Source organism: Scleropages formosus, chromosome 2 (assembly GCF_900964775.1).
Source record: "Scleropages formosus chromosome 2, fSclFor1.1, whole genome shotgun sequence".
NCBI classification, from domain to species: Eukaryota; Metazoa; Chordata; class Actinopteri; order Osteoglossiformes; family Osteoglossidae; genus Scleropages; species Scleropages formosus.
The window spans coordinates 31,422,683-31,441,254 of NC_041807.1; the positions used below are offsets into that span (position 1 = coordinate 31,422,683).

General features: G+C 41.9%; 1 protein-coding gene across 3 annotated transcripts; it reads left to right on the forward strand.

Annotated features, from left to right (window-relative positions):
- The first annotated feature begins 487 nt into the window (after positions 1–487).
- On the forward strand, positions 488–17,928 carry LOC108925640 (sodium- and chloride-dependent creatine transporter 1). Of its 3 annotated transcripts, XM_018737765.2 has the most exons (15): positions 488–744; positions 930–973; positions 3,837–4,067; positions 6,522–6,653; positions 6,804–7,116; positions 7,378–7,510; positions 9,071–9,205; positions 9,755–9,858; positions 11,340–11,464; positions 11,912–12,024; positions 13,364–13,504; positions 13,729–13,831; positions 14,157–14,257; positions 15,202–15,372; positions 15,461–17,928. In XM_018737765.2, the coding sequence occupies exons 2-15, from the start codon at positions 940–942 to the stop codon at positions 15,590–15,592; spliced, it is 1,968 nt and encodes a 655-aa protein (XP_018593281.1). In that variant the 5' UTR covers positions 488–744; positions 930–939; the 3' UTR covers positions 15,593–17,928. The 3 variants fall into 3 exon arrangements, with proteins under 3 accessions (XP_018593281.1, XP_018593280.1, XP_018593282.1); XM_018737764.2 differs by having other exon boundaries at positions 488–973; XM_018737766.1 differs by lacking the exon at positions 15,461–17,928 and having other exon boundaries at positions 488–973; positions 15,191–15,313.
- Positions 17,929–18,572: the final 644 nt, after the last annotated feature.

Consider the following 18,572-nt stretch of genomic DNA (forward strand, 5'->3'; position numbering starts at 1 on the left):
TTGTAAAATGTTACACACTAAAGCAACAAGAATCTGTGTGTCCGTGTGCGGATTCCTCAAGGCTCAATCAATGACTTTTAAAGGACAAAATTCGATTTCAGAGTAAAGCTCTGAAAAACAATGTTTCATCCTATCCTCCTGACATTGCAGCAAGTCACCTTGAGAAATGCGTAAACCAAAGGATTACAGGTACTATATAACAGTATCAATTTATGTAATAACACAAAACGATCTTGCGGAAAACAGGTCAATGGAGCAATTCGATAAATGCAATTTCATAAAGAGATTAAACATAACACGCGCAGAGACACCTTTCACCTGTCGCAGTATCAGCGTGTCGATACAAAACGCTACCGAAGTTCGACAGCTGAAGCGGCGCGCCTGGGAGGGAGCTCGAGGAGAGCGAGACGGGTGATGTTGCGGTGTGGAGCGTGCGGCGAAACACGCGGCGACTGACCAATCGCGGCGAAGAGAGCGCGCGAGGAGGGGGTGGGCGACGCGCGGGGCTGTGAGGCTCTCTTTCTCCGCTTAGTTCTTCAGAGCGCGAGGACGACGCTGCAGAGGCGGCGATATCGCGTCAAATCCGGGAGATTTGAATCGAAAAAGAAGAAGAGACCCCAGACTCAAGCTTTACTGTTTATTTTCCTTTAACTTTTATCCATGAGATTCTTCAGGCTCACCTTCAAGTGCTTTGTCGACTGCTTTTGAATCTTCTCCCCCCGCACACCTCTGTCTTTGGCGCGTGTAAATATTACCATCTCTGGCTATAGCTAGCTGGCCAGCTAAATATAGCTAAAGCATATTTTTATAATAAAATTGAACAAGGCTAAAATAAAAAAGACGAAAAAGGAGAGAGAACTGAACAAAGCGCACTTTCTCTACATTTTATTACGATTTTTATAAAAAAGACTATCCCCTTTTTTGACCAGAAACAAGAGAATGTCGCCGGAGGTGGAAGAAGACCACATTTCAGGTATGATTATGATTATTAATATTCATATTGGTGAAAACTGTGGCGACAGATGCCTCCTGATGATGATTACTGTGCCTGTGTCGGCTGCGTTTCTTCTTGGTGAAGGTAAGCGCCTGAATGAGTCACTTGATGCCGTCAAGCTACGCCGGCGTTGTGACTAGATGAGCTCCTAGCGGTATGACTATGAGTGACGACGAGGACATTTCTGCTACTGCTTAACCAGCTGCTAACCAGACTTCCAACAGCTCCCAGCCAGCTCTCAACCACCTGTCAACCATCCGTCAAATAGCTATCAGCCAGCTGTAAACGAGTTCTCAATGAGCTGTAGACAACAAGCTCTATTATTATTATTATTATAGACTAACCCGCTGTCAGCCAGCTCTAAATCATCTCAATGTCACTCACTGCTGTGTGAGAACTGGAATGGCCCATCCAAGGTTGGTCAGATATAATGAAAATAATTACAATGACAATAAATAATCGTTTTACAAAGGGTTAACATGTGCTTGTCAGGGGTGATTTGGGCAAAACATTTGTCAAATGATTTGATATTTCATACGGTGGCTGTGCTCCTTTACATGCACATGACAGGGTTCGCACACTGTTAAGGGATGTAGCTAAATAATACCATCCTCCTGTATGTCAGCATACTGAGGCTGCGTAACTATATTTGTCATATCTGCAAATGGATGATGACTAATTTGTACGTGACTTATATAGTAGTCTAGCTAAGGGCAGGTAGTGCTGTATATTGTAACTCATTCAGCAGAACTGGAATCACTTTCATTCCGTTTTCTTTTAAAAGGAGCAGTGCAATCTGAATCCACATACATTTCATTATTGAAAATTAGCCCAAATTTCTCCTTTGCGCAAGTAAGACTAACGTGTTGCTCTACCTAAATGTTCGATATTCACTCTTAGCCTCCTACATGTTATGAGCAATATGCTTATCACATAACTCACTGTAGGCTAATCATGCATTTTAGATCATTGCCGAGAAGGTATGTTAAATTGTCTGGAGTGCTTTTTTTGATTAGTCTACATGTTTGCTCTGACATTATAGCAATGAGGCAGTATTTGCATTGCTGTGTGCCTCTGAAAATACCCATGTAAATAATGGCAAGAAAGGAGTTTGCTTTGTAATGTATGAAATCTATAAGAGCCATTTTCTGTGACTTTGTTAGCATGTATGTTATCTGACTCGATATGATAGTGATGGATGGAGCTGGAAAAGAGCTTAAACTATCTCTCTTTCTCTCTTTGTGTCTCTGTCTATCCCTGACTGCTCTGATCTCAAAAAAACTGCTTTTCTTGTGCGCATCTGGACTGGAGTGCCTGAAATTGAGCGTGTGTGTATCAGATGGATAAAAAGAGACAGGGCAAAAAAGCGGGGATGTGCAAAAAATGGTTAGACATCAATACACACCACCGTAGTACACAAATCATACTCTCGGAGAGAGGGAAGAGAATGCATTCCCTCCTCCCTCATGTTTGGTCTTTAGAACAAGAAACTGAGAGCAAGGAGCAAACTTCTGGATATAAACTTAAAATGTATTGACCTACACTCTGAATTGTGTTAGGAAGCACTGTGGGCTTTCAAGGATATAAGCGTTCACGCATGACAAACGCAGTGGGGCCTTGAGCCCCTTTACCTATTGTTACTCAGTATTGCCCCCTTTTCAGATTTGTCAGTTTAGGTTTATTTATTTTTTTCCTCTTTCGCAGAAATTAGACACTTCATTTTATTTCCAAAATCCTGTGTGTTTCATGTGGCAGATGAAGAGTAACTGGCAAGTGAAATGGTTTATATCAAAGTGTACCCTAAGACCTGTGAGAATATGTTTTATTCAGTGAAATGATAGTAGCCTGATAGAACAGGTTGTGATGAGGCGTGTTGATGATAACTTTGGACTTTGTACCTAAAGGCTGTGAGTATATATCCATTGGACTGATAAGTGTTTCATACTGCTTTCATATCACTTTTAGCAATATACTTTGCAGGTATTATAAAGCAAAGTCATAAAAATGTGTGCTAATGTGTGACAGAGTTAATGTTGGTACATAAATGTAATCTTTATAAGTTAAGTTTCTAAGGACCAGAATATTTGCTGAGCAGAATTATTCCCTCTTTCACTTTCTCTTTGGCTTCATATACTGCACAGGAATAAACATTTACATTTCAAAAAAAGGATTCATTCTGGAGCCTTTAGCAACAGTGTGCAGAATTGCCCTTGCCAGAAAGCTGCGCCGAAAAGCATCGACACTAGTGAAGTTTGTATTACAGACCTGCACCCCTTCAGGTCAACATTTATGTACAGTGCTCTCCAAGTAGGCCAGGATTCCCAGAGAGCCAGCTTGACCCCACATTATGCAACTGTTTGTGCTTCAAGTGTTAAACGAAAGGGGGGGGTGCAGTGGCGCAGTGGCGCAGTAGGTTTGGCTGGGGCCTGCTCTCTGGTGGGTCTAGGGTTCAAGTCCCACTTGGGGTGCCTTGTGACAGACTGGCATCCCATCCTGGGTGTGTCCCCCTCCTCCTCCAGCCCTATGCCCTCTGTTGCCAGGTCAGGCTCCAGTTTGCTATGACCCCAGCTGGGACAAGCAGTTTCAGTCAACATGTGTGTTAAGTGAAAGTGAGCATAAGGAGTGATTACAGCTTGAAAAAGCATTAAGGAGAAATTGTGCCTAAGATGGATGTCATTTATTCATTGGTAGGTAAATGCTTGATATTTCATTTTAAAACATGTTGAGAAGGTGTGATTTCAAGTTATGCAAGAACTGAAACTGGAATGATTTAGCTGATGACTTGAGGTTATTAAACCTATCTCTTTTTCTCCTCAATCTCACTCCCACTCTTTTGGGACAGGGGACAAGAATATAGCACAGGTTGAGACAGGTGGGCCAGCTGAGGAGGATGGCGTGGTCGTACGCCCCCTGGTTGTCATCCCTGGACTCGAGGATGCTGAGGGGAGAGGTGGCCCACCAGAAAGAGAGACCTGGACCCGACAAATGGATTTCATCATGTCATGTGTGGGCTTTGCTGTGGGACTGGGCAACGTGTGGAGGTTTCCATACCTATGCTACAAAAATGGCGGAGGTGATGCCCCCATCCAGCCTGGCCACAGGAGCTGGAACGCACACATACATGTACAAAGATACAATGGCATGATTCAGGCATGCTGCAGCACTCTTCAAAAAAAAGAAATGTGGAAATATTAGGAGAAATACCGGTATTGAAATATGGATAGTTGTAGTTACAGAAGAATGGACAGGGACCGAGCACCAGTTAAAAAGTGTGAAAGCGAATGAATGGGGAGGGACTGAGAGGGAAGGGAAGGTTGCTGCATGACTGTGCGCACGTAGCAGTTGCTCACAGCATAGTCTCGCTCGATAGAAAGCACAGTTTATGTCTGCACTGTATCCCACAGATACACTCCCTGCAATAAACACAGCCTCCCTGTTTTCTGATACCACTCCCTTGAAGCTTTCCCTGCCTTTTCCTCCTCCTCCTTTTCCAGAAATAGCTTCCCCCTCGTCTCGCAAATCACCACATTTCCGTGTCATTTTACCTCCCATTACAGCTTTTTCTTGACAGTCTTGTTTTATTTTGCAATAGTTGCATGTAGCTCATCTGAAAAAGGTCATATGATACACCCCAGGTAGCGCTGGGCTCGTTGTAAGTTTTCCTGTTACTGATGAGCTCCTTGCCTTCCTCTGGGCTGGTTCACAAACATTTATTCTGCACACTGTAGCAGCTGTTTTAGTGAAGCACAGATACAAGCCTGACAACGAGTTGTCTGTGCCTTGTGCTTCCGATGTTCTGAGATATAGACTGTTATGTCCTTGGACAGCCAAGGAGTCACATAGAAGAAATTAAACATTTTAGAGGGTATGGTGTCTGACACTTGTATGCCTAAACTTTCATTGTTGCCATTCAGGAAAACAATTTTATTCTGGTACAAACCATATTATCCATAATTTAAAAAAAAAAATGTGACTTGAATTTCTCGCACACTTTGTCAAACATCCCTCAAACTTCTAATTAAAAAGAAGTGAACCATTAAAAAGAAATGAAGAAAAAGCTAAGTTGTTTAAAAACTCATTATTTCTTATTTAGCTGATGCCTTTGTCTAAGGTGATTTAGGTTATAAGCAATATCTGTAAAACCATTTATACATTAAAAGTTCAGGTCAAGCTGTAATGCAGTTCGATTACATCCCTTTCTTGACTTGAATAAATCTTTCATTTAATGTGTCTTTATATCCCACTCTTTTTCTCTGTCCATGTCTATCTGTCTCTCTTCTGAGTTCTGAGTTTCTTCCTTATAAGGCCACAGTGGCCTGATGTCTTCACCAGGACTTGCACACAGCTGAGCGAAAGATGGAGCGAGTGGGAGAGAGCACGTGCGAGTGACTGGTCACTTGATGGATGTTAAGCAAGAAATTGTCCCTCCTTTTCCTCTGTCTAATTTTACCTTCTATTCCAGATTTCTATTGATACCTTCTTTGTGAGTACAAGTGTTACTTTTCACATTCACGTCTTATCGCATTTTTTCCACTCCTCACAGCTTCTACAGTGGACACCTGAGACTCCCCTTTAAAGTCCATACTATGTTCCATTGTTGTTATTGATTTTTAATTTCTGAGAACCTTTACTGGCTTGAGACTAAGCAGCAATATAGTACCACAATGTACAGAAGGATTCAAACCCTTTTTTTTGCAATAAGGCAAATACCAATGGCGGATGAAAGATTTATGTGGGCTGTTTATGTCCTGGAGAGATAAATATCACTAAGTTGCTGGTGGCTATTTTAGCAAATCCACCCTTCATATTCTGAAGCTGTCTTTTTAAGTCTGATAATATTTCCAGTGGACATACATGCGTGTTTCTATGTACACTAGTGGCAGCTGTGGCATGGCTTATGATTTTGGTTGGTTTACTTGAATATACATTTACCTAATTCTTTTATCAAAATCAGCTTGCAATGTTAAGCTACTTACAGTGATTTACCCATTTATACAACTGGGTAATGTCTTTTTTAAACAGGAGAAATGTATTGTAATTAGCTGAGCTGACGGTAGCTGTGGCTCTAACTGCTATGCTGTTTGCTGCCCTTTTTATTTTTGTTATTACTATTTCTATGCCTTTCACACACATGCAGAATTTCTGTTACTTCCACACCTTTTTTTGTTTTCTTGGACCTTGCCTTTATCTTTGACCCCATCTCTGTTCTGTATTTCCACTTTGTTAAGTGCAACAGTGAAATCATACACTAATTCTTACCAACTAATGCCCAATGCCAAATGCCCAAGATCCTAATCATATGTTGAAGCATTCTGCTGTTACTGTTGCTGCAGTTTGACAGTTTTCCAAAATGGAAAATCAGCTTTTTAAAAATGATATAATGGCAGAGTTGTTAGATGATATCATACAAATACTAATAGATCATTGCTCCAAATTGTAATTGGGTCTGAATAAAATAACTCTAATACTCTTACATAAAAGTTTATATTTTATCACCAAGTTATTCTTTCAATTTCTGTTGCTGCAGGTGTGTTCCTGATCCCCTATATGCTGATTGTGTTCATTGGAGGTATTCCTGTGTTCTTCCTGGAAATAGCACTAGGACAGTTCATGAAACAAGGAGGAATCTCAGCATGGAACATTGTACCCCTTTTCAAAGGTAATTCACCCAAGGAGGTTACTCACAACTGAGCATTACAGAGTTTTGTGGAAACGCAGATCTCTGAAAGTTATTCTCATTAGTTTTGTTATATTTCTCTTTGCCTCTGTTAATTCATTCTTTTTCCTCTATTTCCTGTTTTTTCTTAAGGTTTAGGCCTGGCCTCCATGGTGATAGTGTTCTTCTGTAACACCTATTACATCATGATCCTGGTGTGGGGTCTTTACTTCCTACTGCACTCCTTCTCGTCACCACTTCCATGGGCTACCTGTGGACACCCGTGGAACTCACCTAATTGCACCCAGGACTTCCGCAGGGCCTGTCCCAATCGTAGTTCCCTTCTCCCCCCTCTCACCAACCTCTCCACCCGCCAGCCTTTGCTGAACCTCTCCTCCCTTCTCCCGGTCAACTTCAGCTGCACAGAGGGGGAGGGCCTGCGCTCTCCTGTCATCGAATTCTGGGAGTGAGTTCCTCTGTCTGTGAGTGTTGTGTTTTGTATACCATGCCTCACCTTGGCTTTCATTCCCTTCTGGTTTGTATCTCTTGGTGGTGTTCATTTTTTCCAAAGAGACTAATCCACATTTATTAGTTTTACACCATAAGTAATGTGTACAATGGGATTTTTTTAATTGTTTAAATCGCACCAGTCAAGGCTTGCTCAACTCTTTGGGTCTGTGTTATCTGTCTGCCCACCTATTCTGATGCCAGCTTTTTCGTCTCATAGGCGGAAGGTGCTCCGATTGTCGGGGGGTCTGGATGAGTTGGGAGAAGTCAGTGTTCACATGGTCCTGTGCCTGGTGGCCACCTGGATCTTTGTGTACTTCTGTATCTGGAAGGGAGTCAAGTCCACCGGCAAGGTGAGCGTACACGTACGTGCCTGTAGCCGCGTGTGAATCTGAGCCTTTTGAGTCCCATCCAAGGCGGTGTGCTGTAAGTCAATGGAATGTGAAAAAAAGAAAATTAAAACTCCCCTGTAGAGAAGCTTGCAAAATTATATATTTGCCAATCTCAGTTGAAGGGCATGTTATTAAACTGCATACTGGCATTTCATTAACACCCTGCCATTACTGCTAATCCTAACCCCAGCTGCAGCATTTTATGCTTAAACACTGACCTTATCCTGCCTAAAATGGTAAAACTTTTTTCACTTAACCTGTACTTTTCCATAGGTATGAATTATCTGTGGGATTTGCCGTTTCACATAACTTTAGACCAGACCCTACTTTTTTCTCCTGAGCTTTAAACAGCTGTCTGGAAAAAAACAAATCTTGATAGTAAAATTAAACTGTTCATTTTATTAAGCATAATGACACAGTGGGTAGCTCCAACAGCTCCTGTGCTGTGGGTTCAAATCCAATTCAGTCTGTGTGTAGTTTGTATGTTCACCCTGTGTTCTAGTAGATTTCCTGGAGGCTGCTCTGGTTTCTTCCCACAGTCCAAAGACTTGTGTTTGAGGTGCAATTGGTGACACTGAACTGCTTGAAGCTTGTGTATGTGTGAGTGAATGAGTGTGTAGTTGCCCTGCAGTGGAATGGTGTCCCACTTCCCTACATGATGGGTGGGTCGTGTCTGTGGAGGGGGAAGTTACAGGGCAGTAATGAGATTCCATGAATCCCTCCTTGCAGCCGCCTGCACCCAGCTCAGACCAGCTTTTGTTTCCTTGCATTTGTGCCTCACAGTGAGACCCTGGGACCCAAACGATGGTGAAAACAAGGAACTCAATTCAACTTTCCCCTTATAAGCTGATTATGTCCTTCTTTGTTCACTCCAGTTTGTGTTCGGATAACCAGAGCTTTTTCCTCCTACTGTCTACATCAAGGGGTTTACAGGTTTAAAATATTCAGTATGAGAGCATGTATTTTTGTCACACCAGCTCCTCCCATCATTTACCCCATGTGACCTTCTGCTCTGTGAATTCACTGAAAGGTTATTTTTAGTTAAAGAATTTACTGTATTAAATGTACTGTTGGAGTTTAATAATGGAGCAACTATCACCCCCACCCTTTGCTGTGAATGTTTTCTGGAAATATGATTGCAGGAACACAGTAAATAAGTTTATGTAGTAAATGTGCTGTGTGTTTGATAAGCCGAAAGCCTGACTTTGTTGGAACCTTAAAAAAACTGAAACATTAACTCTTAGTTTTTTGCGCTGGACTAAACTTGTGCAGGACAGCATATCAAGCAGTATCCAGGAAGTAGCTTCATTATATGTCATTTTATTAAAGTTGATCCTTTATAGTGCCATTAAATAACTAAATAACACCGATTTGGCATGACATCATGTGATAAACCGGTGGGATTCTTTTTTATTTCATGTACTTCACAATTAAAACATACTTGCAATGATAGTCTTTTACAATGCTGAGTGTATCTGAGACACATTGTCTGAGTGCTGTCCATTGCTGTGTGCGTTTCAGGTGGTGTATTTCACAGCTCTATTCCCCTACGTGGTGCTGGTGGTGCTGCTGGCCCATGGCGTCACCCTGCCTGGTGCTCTGGATGGCATTGTGTACTATCTGAAGCCTGACTGGTCAAAGCTGTGGGAGGCCCAGGTGTGAGGACCCGCGGTCTACATTTGCCCTTAGCAACAGTTGAAAAAAGCTTGAAATGTGACCCTCAGGAAATGTGAAAGGCAGAGCTTGAATCTTCAATGTTTACCATTAAAGACTGCATGAAAATAATACTTAGCAAAATAACAAGGTGCAGAAGAAATACATCAGAATGTGCAGAGTCTATGTATATGCGCTCTGCTTTTTATCAGTTGTACCTTTGTTTGTTTAAGATGCCAAAGAGCACATTAAGTAGTTGTATCTGAATAACAAATTATGTAGTGTTTTTTGCTCATATGTTAAAACCACTGAACATATACATAGAATTTGCTGCTGTGTGACTGTAAATGTCTACCAGTAATTCATCTGTGCCCTGATGTGAGTGTGTGAATCACTGTTTGACTGAGAGAACAGCAGTTGTGACTGTTAGGTGCCGTGTGCATAACGTAAGCCTATTATGGCTAAACGGGAGCAGCAGTGAATGATTTGCCTTTTTATCAGGATACGAATATGTGGATAACAGGTGGCTCTGTTGACCTCACTATTGCTTAGGTATGGATTGATGCTGGAACCCAGATCTTTTTCTCCTATGCCATCGGTCTGGGTGCGCTGACCGCCTTGGGCAGCTATAACCGCTTTCACAACAACTGCTACCAGTGAGTCCTCAATGACAATTTTAAATTAAGTTAAAATTCAACAAATAGTACATTTCCTGGAAACCTTTAAGTTGCCTACCATCTTGACACTTTGTTGTTGTTTTTTTTGTAGACATAGCTCATGGTCATCATGGTTAGAATGATCATTTCTCTACCTAAACACTTGAACATGGATAGTTTTTTAGTTGTTTTTTTCTGCTGCTCACAGGGAAGGTAGTTACCTGGAGATATTTTTAATTTAATGTTTTTAACTGATTTTTAAAATGTTGAACCTATTAAATCGATATACAAAAATATTTGTGGTACATTCTGCAAAAAACATCCTCGATAAAAGATAGAAAATATACAGGTTCAGAAGTTTAAAATGGGACAGAACACATGGTGATCTATGAACATATGGTGAACATGACAGTGGGGAGTAGTCAAATGGGAATCTATTCTCTGTTATGGGTAGTGAGAATCATATTAGATTATGTCCCCAAAAAGACATTTTAATGTGACGCTTTGTCTGCTTTCCTCTAACCTAACGTAATTCTTTTACAATATATTTCAAATACAAAACATTCAGACGTCAAATTGAATGTATTTTGACCTTTTGATGTCCTTTGATTGCCGCGGTGAGTGGAACAATTTTAATTTTTTTTTTTAATGAATGCAATTGCTTTCGTTTGTCTTGGCTTGCCTGAGCATCGTTTGGTGAAATCTTTGCACAATGTCACAATCCACAAGCAGGTGGCATTCTGGCCCCCTTCTCACAGACCATCACTTGCACACATTGTTCCTGTTCTTAGAATGCAATTTCCCTCCTTAGCAATATCTGATTAGCAGTATTACTAGGCAAGCGGTGTTAAGAATTCAAGCTATGTTGGCCATAGTCACGCATGGACAGGGTCTTTACACAGACACAGTGGGACCTTCTGGCAGAACCGTATGCTCATATTCTGCAGGAAAGCAGAAGGTCACTGGATCTTCCTTGCTTTTCCAATCTACCATATATCAGTGATTTATGACATTGATTCCAGGGTCTATAATTCCGTCTTAAGGACAATGACCTGCGTACCCCTTCTGTCCTCATCTATATCCAGAATTAAGCTGATTGCATTCAGAGAGATAAATAGATGCAAACTGGCGGAGACGAAATGTCAGTCACAGATCTGTTCCATTCAAAGATGCATGAGTTTAGGGAGGAAACTGCATTTTTTCCTAAATATTTGCTAGCAGTCTGTCTAGTACCTCACTAGATATGAGGATAGTGTTAACCATACTTATGAGGTATGTGTAATTATGTATTTCTAGCTCCCATACCTCATCCATAAACGATATGTGAATAAATAGCACCATTGTTGTTATGGTCTGTTTGTGCATTGTCCAAACACAGAAAACCACAGCTATCAAAGAAGCTGATGTTACTGTTAATCTTCCCCCTCCTTTTCTTCTATTCCTCCAACTCCTTTCGTTTCTCTCCATGCCTCTGTCTGCAGGGATACTTTTGTTCTGGCCCTGATCAACAGTGGGACGAGTTTCTTTGCCGGGTTTGTTGTGTTCTCTGTGCTGGGGTTCATGGCAGCCGAGCAGGGAGTGGACATCAGCAAGGTGGCTGAGAGTGGTGAGTCTCCAAGTGGATTGTGGATAGTGCTCCTTCAACTTTCCCCTCTGCTCTCCATGCACACCATTTATTAATTTTGATCACTACTTGAGTTTTTTATCCCATGAAGACCATAGCATGCTTTTACTGCCTCTTCAGGCAGTTTATTACCAAGGCTTTTTTCTGTAAGAAAACAAGCATTGACAGTAGCATAAGAATACTGTTGAATCCCCAAGCTCTTACTTATCTATGCCTGCACAATAGCTGTGATTGTTGACCATTGAACATTTATAAAGGCTGTCATTGTCAAGTCCTGTCTTAGATTTAATTAACTGGCCATGATTGCCTCCAAGATTGGCAATCATGCCTCAATCTCAGTACTGAGATTTACATAGTACTGTTTCTACTCATTGCTGTATCTGATTAGTAGTCAATACATCATGTGAAGCTATCCCTTACCCTCTCCAGGACCAGGCTTGGCCTTCATTGCATACCCGAAGGCCGTCACCCTGATGCCCCTGGCCCCACTCTGGGCAGCTCTATTCTTCTTCATGCTGCTGGTGCTTGGCTTGGACAGCCAGGTAATGTCCTGCTGTAATGCCATGCTTGCCATGTTAAATTTCCTCTTTATTAATTACTCCCGGGGGGTGCAGTGGCTCAGCGGGTTTGGCCTGTGCCCACTCTCTGGTGGGTCTGGGGTTTGAGTCCTGCTTGGGGTGCCTTGTGATGGACTGGCATCCCGTTCTGGGTGTGTCCCGTCTCCCTCCAGGCTTGTGCCCTGTGTTATTGGGTTAGGCTCCGGTTTGTCGCGACCCCGCTCGGGACAAGTGGTTTCAGATAGTGTGTGTGTGTAATTACTCCTATCCCCATTTATTACCAGTTCTGGCTGTGCTGTCACAGGACTGGTCATTTCCACTTTCAATGTTGGGATAACACTACAACTGGGCAGCCAAAACAGACTATCATCTTGGTTGATATTCATGACTTGATGTAAATTCAATGTACCATGATTTCAGAATCTTCCCGAGTACAAACATTTCGGGTAGATTATATTCACATCAAGTACAGACGCAACTGGAGAAAGACGGGTCACTTCATACACAAATGAAATGAAGAACTTGATCAGGCCTGGTTTGAAGTCCTCTGCTTGCTGGAGTCTTACACTTGGAGGAAGAGGTTTTTGTGTTTGTGACAATGTTACTTATGTGCGACAGGGAATTGCACTGTCCCTGTTGCTACAGGTTGGCGATTTCAGACAGTATCTGTTTGCGTCTTTGCTGGCTCTCAGTACCCAGCCTATCAAAAATCCTTTATTCCTGCAGGTTTGCATTAGTGTTTTAAGTCACATTATAAAAACATTTGCTATCTTACCATAGTTTTGCAGGCCAGCTTGTGTGTGTGACCCAGTAGGTAATTTAGTTCATAATCTGACTTTGTGTTGTGTCACAATATTTTGGCTCAGATTTTCTGTGTTGGAATGTCTCAGTGCAGAGGCACAGCATTAAGCCTAGAGCTGGTTTAGTAAACTTTGAGTCTTTGGTCATATTCAAATAATGGTTTCTGTGGCTGGATGTTTACAAAATATAACTGATCTGTTACATGAATAGCACACACTGGCTTGATTCTACCCTGACTGAATAGTTTGGAATTTGCTTTTGTAATTGTGGGACATTGTTTGATTAATAACTCGCATGAAGCATCCATTTGGTATTGACCCTTGTTCATAAAATTCAGTGCACACAGGCCAGTCTTTGAATATTCTGTGCTGAAATTTTTCTGAATATATTCTTGATATGTCATATTACTTAATGTAGTTATACTCCAAATAACTAAATATATAAATTAACTAGTAACTGAGAATAACTTACCCATCATTTTCATTCCTTCTCTCATACACCCCTTTTTTTTCCTTTATTTCAGTTTGTAGGGGTGGAGGGCTTTATCACTGGGATTATGGACATGTTTCCTCCTAATTCGCTGGCAGGTTCTCTACGTCGTGAGGTTGTTGTGGCGATTTGTTGCATCACTTGCTTCTTTATTGACCTTTCCATGGTAACAGAGGTAAGAAGTCAGACAATGAGGGAGGCAGTGATTTTATGTCATATTTCCACCTGAAACTAACACCTTTGGGAGGATTATGATCTGTATTAATTGCTGCAAGATGCAACATCAGGGCTTTAAATTAGCACCCACGATTTCTCTGCTTGTCTTTGAACACCTTATTCACTGCTTTCTGCCTCATACCCTGGCTGTCCTCACTTGTTCTCTTCCCTGCTTCCCCTTAGGGAGGGATGTATGTGTTCCAGCTGTTTGACTACTACTCAGCCAGTGGGATGACTCTCCTATGGCAAGCTTTCTGGGAGTGCGTGGTTCTGGCCTGGGTCTATGGTAAGGGTTCCCCCTACCCATTGTAACTGGGATTGCATCTTAGATCAGACAGTGGTATCAATTTCAGATCTTGTTTGTCTTTGAGAATGGAGAGTATGTTCAGAAATATAACCCTCTATGTATCACTGTACACTTTGCAAAATCCTATTAATGACTGCCAAGGAAACCCTTGTGTGGAACCAGTCTGTCAGCTCTGAGTGAGGGCAGTAGAGCCTGAATGGACTCTGTGTAGGAGGTGACATTTAGAGCAGTTCCAAGTCCAGGCTTCTGCGTCATTTCCCTTCATCACCCCTACCTGCCCCTCACCACTGGGATATGCTTGCAGGGGCAGACCGCTTCATGGATGATGTGGCCCGGATGATTGGCTACCGCCCGCTGCCCTATATGAAGTGGTGCTGGTCCTACGTCACACCTCTGGTGTGCGTGGTGAGTGGTTGAGCATCATCAGCAGTCATCAGTTTCAGAGATTTCAAAGAATGTGCCAAAAAGCATAATACTTCACCTTAGACTCTGCTGTCCGGTCACAAAGTCCCGCACAGCAATCACAAACAGCAAATCATTTAACCGACACCGGCTGTTATCCCTAATGATGACTTACACTAATGTATTATATAAGAATGTGGAAACAGCACAGTCTGATTATTTGTTTGAGGTAGCTGTGTAAAGGAATAAGGCACTCTTCTCTGAAACAGCCAGTGCAAAGTTGGCATGGTGGCACAGCGAGTAGCGTGGGTATCCTCCAGATGCTCTGGTTTCCTCCCACAAGCCAAAGACATGCTGTTCAGGTTCACCAGTAGTGTGTGAGTGACAGAGAGAGTGTGTTCCACTGATATGGATGAGTGACCCTTTGTAAGTAGTGTATCTAGCAGTGTAGGTCACCTTGGTGAGTAAGATGTGTGGGCTGATAAAACTACATAGAGTGCATTGGAAGTCACTTTGGAGGTAAGTGTCTGCTAAACAAATAAACATGTGTCACGCAGATATGTGTATTCACTACAATTGCGCCCCCTGGTGACAGTTATACTGGAATTGTAACTGGAGCAACCTTAAACTCTCTAAGTGCCTTGGCTTACTTCAGTTAAGAATTTATGAAACAATGTTGTCATGTTTTTTAATTAGTCAGGCTGTTAACAACCTCTTTTTATGTCCCCAATGAGCATTTTGCAATTTTAAAAAAATTCATGAATGATACTAGAATGCAGTGTTTTAAGCCTATACAGTTTTAAAAATGTCAGTGCTTTTTTGAATTTGGTGATAAAGAACGCACAATAGACCGTTTCGATCATTCACAAACTGAAAACTGTGTGTGTTTCTCTGTGTCTGTGTCTGTGGCTGTGTGTGTTTCTGTGTTTGTTTGAGTTTGCTTACAGGGAATCTTCCTATTCCACGTTGTAAACTACAAGCCTCTGACCTACAACTCAAGCTACGTGTACCCATGGTGGGGAGAGGCCCTAGGCTGGGGGCTGGCACTCTCCTCCATGCTGTGTATCCCTGTCACAGTGCTGTACAAGCTGCTGCGCTGCAAGGGCTCCCTGCGAGAGGTGTGCTCTGCGTGTGTCCATCTGTGTGTTATGGTCACTATATGTGTTCCATTGTCTGTTAGTGACCGGTATGCCATTCACTCTGCAGCGCTGGCAACATCTCACAGCTCCAGTCTGGGGGAGACACCACCTGGAGTACTTCGCACCTGAATCTGAGGCAAAACTGCTTCCCATGCCAGGACCAGGCAAGGCCACACTGCTCTTCGAGAGTGTCATGTGACCAGCCTGCCTGAGCAAAGCTATGCCCCTCTGACCCCTGCCTCTGCCCATCAGTGTTATTGATCTCTCCCTTCTCACACGCCCCTCTCTTTGTCGACCCTGTCTTGTTAGTGTCCAGCTTCAATCTGGAGACATCATATTAAAGCTGAAACCCTCATCGCTGTACACACATCTACATAAACACACAGACACTCGCATACCCAGCCATTTAGCACACAGGACACCACCTGAGGAAAGTGTGTCAACCACCACACAGACAAATCCCAGCATGCCTCAGTGTCCTGCATTGCTCTTTCTCTTTCTAGGTGTTTCTGTGTTCCTGCATTTCCTCCCCTTGTTCTGCCTCAGTGCCCTTGTCTTTTTTTTTTTCCCACTGTGACACTGTGGTTTTCTTGTGGTGTACTGTGCCGTAAGGAAATAGTGCTGCTTCTGTCTCCTGCTCTCTTTCTGGCTGCCATGTTTACTTGGCCACCCCACCGCATCCCTGTGAAACATTGTTTTAATGTAGGAGGGAAATGAGTCTGGTTTGGTTGCTTGCACTATAGCTAATCTGTATGATTTGAAAATGAAGAACTTGATCCAAAAATATGTTAAATGGTTAAAAATGAGTGTCACTAACACCTGTAATAAAAACCCCAGTCACAAATTTACTTTTGATTTAGTACCAAGTGCAGCAGCGAATCTTGGAGGGGGCCAGTCCTGTTTTCAGCTATTAGAGGACGCTTGGCTCGATTTGCACGTTAAACTAAATAACAGTCAACATTTTTACCATTATTTTGACTTTGATTAGGTAATACATATAGCCATATGAATAAAAGTCAAGAGAAATTAATGAAATCTAATCTATATCAATGTATTGTCAGAATGCAGAAAGTGGCAGATTTGGTAAACATTGTATTTCATTAAATGATGACTTTAGGGAGTACATTACAGCTTAATGATTTTACAGAATGTATTGTTAGTTCTGGTGTATTACTAATGGTATTAGTGTGGGACTTTGTGTTGTGGAAGGAAAAGCAGTAACTCAAAATTTTGATTGCTAAAGTGCACAATGAAGGAGCCTCATGAAGGTTCATCATTTTGCATCTTGCCAGTAGCACATCTGAAAGTAGTGGAGCTGATGACTGAGCTGTCGTGAATTATCTAGGCCAAAGATGTTCGGCTGCGGTCCTGGAGCAGACCTTTGTATACTGGTTTTTGTTCCACTTGAGCTCTTCATTGATCAGTATTTACTAAGCTGCTGATTGAAGTTCTCTCTAAAAATGGTTGCATTATCTGCTTTAGTTTAGCATTTATTCCATGTTTTATTGTAATAGTGGAAAAAAATCAGTATAGCGTGTTTTTGTATTGTTACTCTATAATGAGTAACTACTTCAGTTACTTTCAGCTAAGCAGCCAGTAATGTATTTCAGTGTAAATTGCTAAAAGGCTAAGAACAATTTACTAACAATAAACTAAGAGATTGTCCAATTCAAACAAGTTTCAATACTAAGTTACCCTGTTTTACAGATGTTTTAGGAATGAACAAATTAAAATGTAACAAAAACACCTGTTAATTCTCTTAGATCAATTTGAATCTAAAAGACATATTGCTCAACATGGCTTGTAGTATCGTGCACTTCTTTGCATATATTGTTAAACTAGTAAATGCGTTTGTTTAAATGGTGACAGGTATAACAGCTTGCATTTTGTGTACACTTTTCTGGTGGCATAAGCCCGTCTTGATTCTCATGTTTAAAATTGCTCTCTCCCTTTTCGTATCCCTTACTCCAGTACCACTGCATTCTTTATCACTGTATTTGATCTGAACAGAATCAGTGCTTGAGCTTAGTTGCCCTGCAAAATTCCCCAGAGTGATATTCTATATGGCACTAGCAGTGGGGTTTGGATCAGAGCACCACTCAGTTAAAATGACCTAAACCAGACTGATTTTCTTGGTGCTACCTAGTCAAATCCAAGGTTACAGCACCTTCTTATGTGTTCTTAAAATTGACCTCTTTTGATGTTGGTAAGAGTATAAATGAAGTTATGCACTTCAGTCGCCAAAATGTTGGCTCTTAAAACCGAAATATTAGAACTATATTGCTTAACACCATTTCTAGCCTTTTGTAGAGTTGTCGTTTGATAATTGTCCCTTTGCCAGGTTTTAGTATGCATCCTCCAACCTTCTTGCTCTAAGGTTAGAAATAAAACTGTGCGTGTGCATGCACTGGTCCGAGTTCCCTTGTAGAAACCCTGTGCTTTCAGGTAGCTGGAACCAGTGGCTTATTGTGCTTTAAATACTGTACACACGTCCCTGTGTGTGTGTGTGTGTGTGTGTGTGTGTGTGTGTGTGTGTGTGTGTGTGTGTGTGTGTGTGTGTGTGTGTGTGTGTGTGTGTGTGTGTGTGTCCTTTCTCAGACCCCAGTGTGATCATGCCTGACAGCTGCACTGGCTTTTGACTGAGCAGGTGTTTAGCTAAATGCCTGAGTAGGGAGTCCTCAAATGCTGAGAACTGACGTTCTCCCAATCATCACATCCCAGAGCCCCATCTGGACCTCTCTGCACTAAGCACATGCCAAGGGCATTGGTATTAGAACAGCAGTATTAGAGCACTCCTATGATACTTGCACATAATATGTTTTACATGAAGTTCACACTTTATGTCCATTAGATTCATGGATACAAAGGTTTAAAGTGAATTTTTGCTACTTTTTGGGCTTTTTTTTTCTTCTCTATACAAGTGCCCAGTATTGAGTCACGGTCGTCAAAGGCTCTAGTAAAGATGGCTTGAAGAAAGGGCCTTCCTCTCATCATGGCCTCGTCTTGAAATGAATTTCCACAGCAAAGTGTTTATCCATCTCTCGTTCAGCATCTGTAATGTGAACCGTGGACACAAAAGACTAATGGTCGCTCAAGTAATGTGACTCAGTCGTTTTCCCTGTTAAAAGCCAGAGGCACTGTAAATCCCCGAGTCGAGGACTGCAGGAGAGACACTGTAT

Coding starts and splice junctions, on each gene's coding strand:
- LOC108925640 (XM_018737764.2), top strand. CDS start 940: ATGTCGCCGGAGGTGGAAGAAGACCACATTTCAG. Junction 9,859..11,339: donor TTTCACAACAACTGCTACCA/GTGAGTCCTCAA, acceptor CTCTGTCTGCAG/GGATACTTTTGTTCTGGCCC. Junction 15,373..15,460: donor GCAAGGGCTCCCTGCGAGAG/GTGTGCTCTGCG, acceptor TTCACTCTGCAG/CGCTGGCAACATCTCACAGC.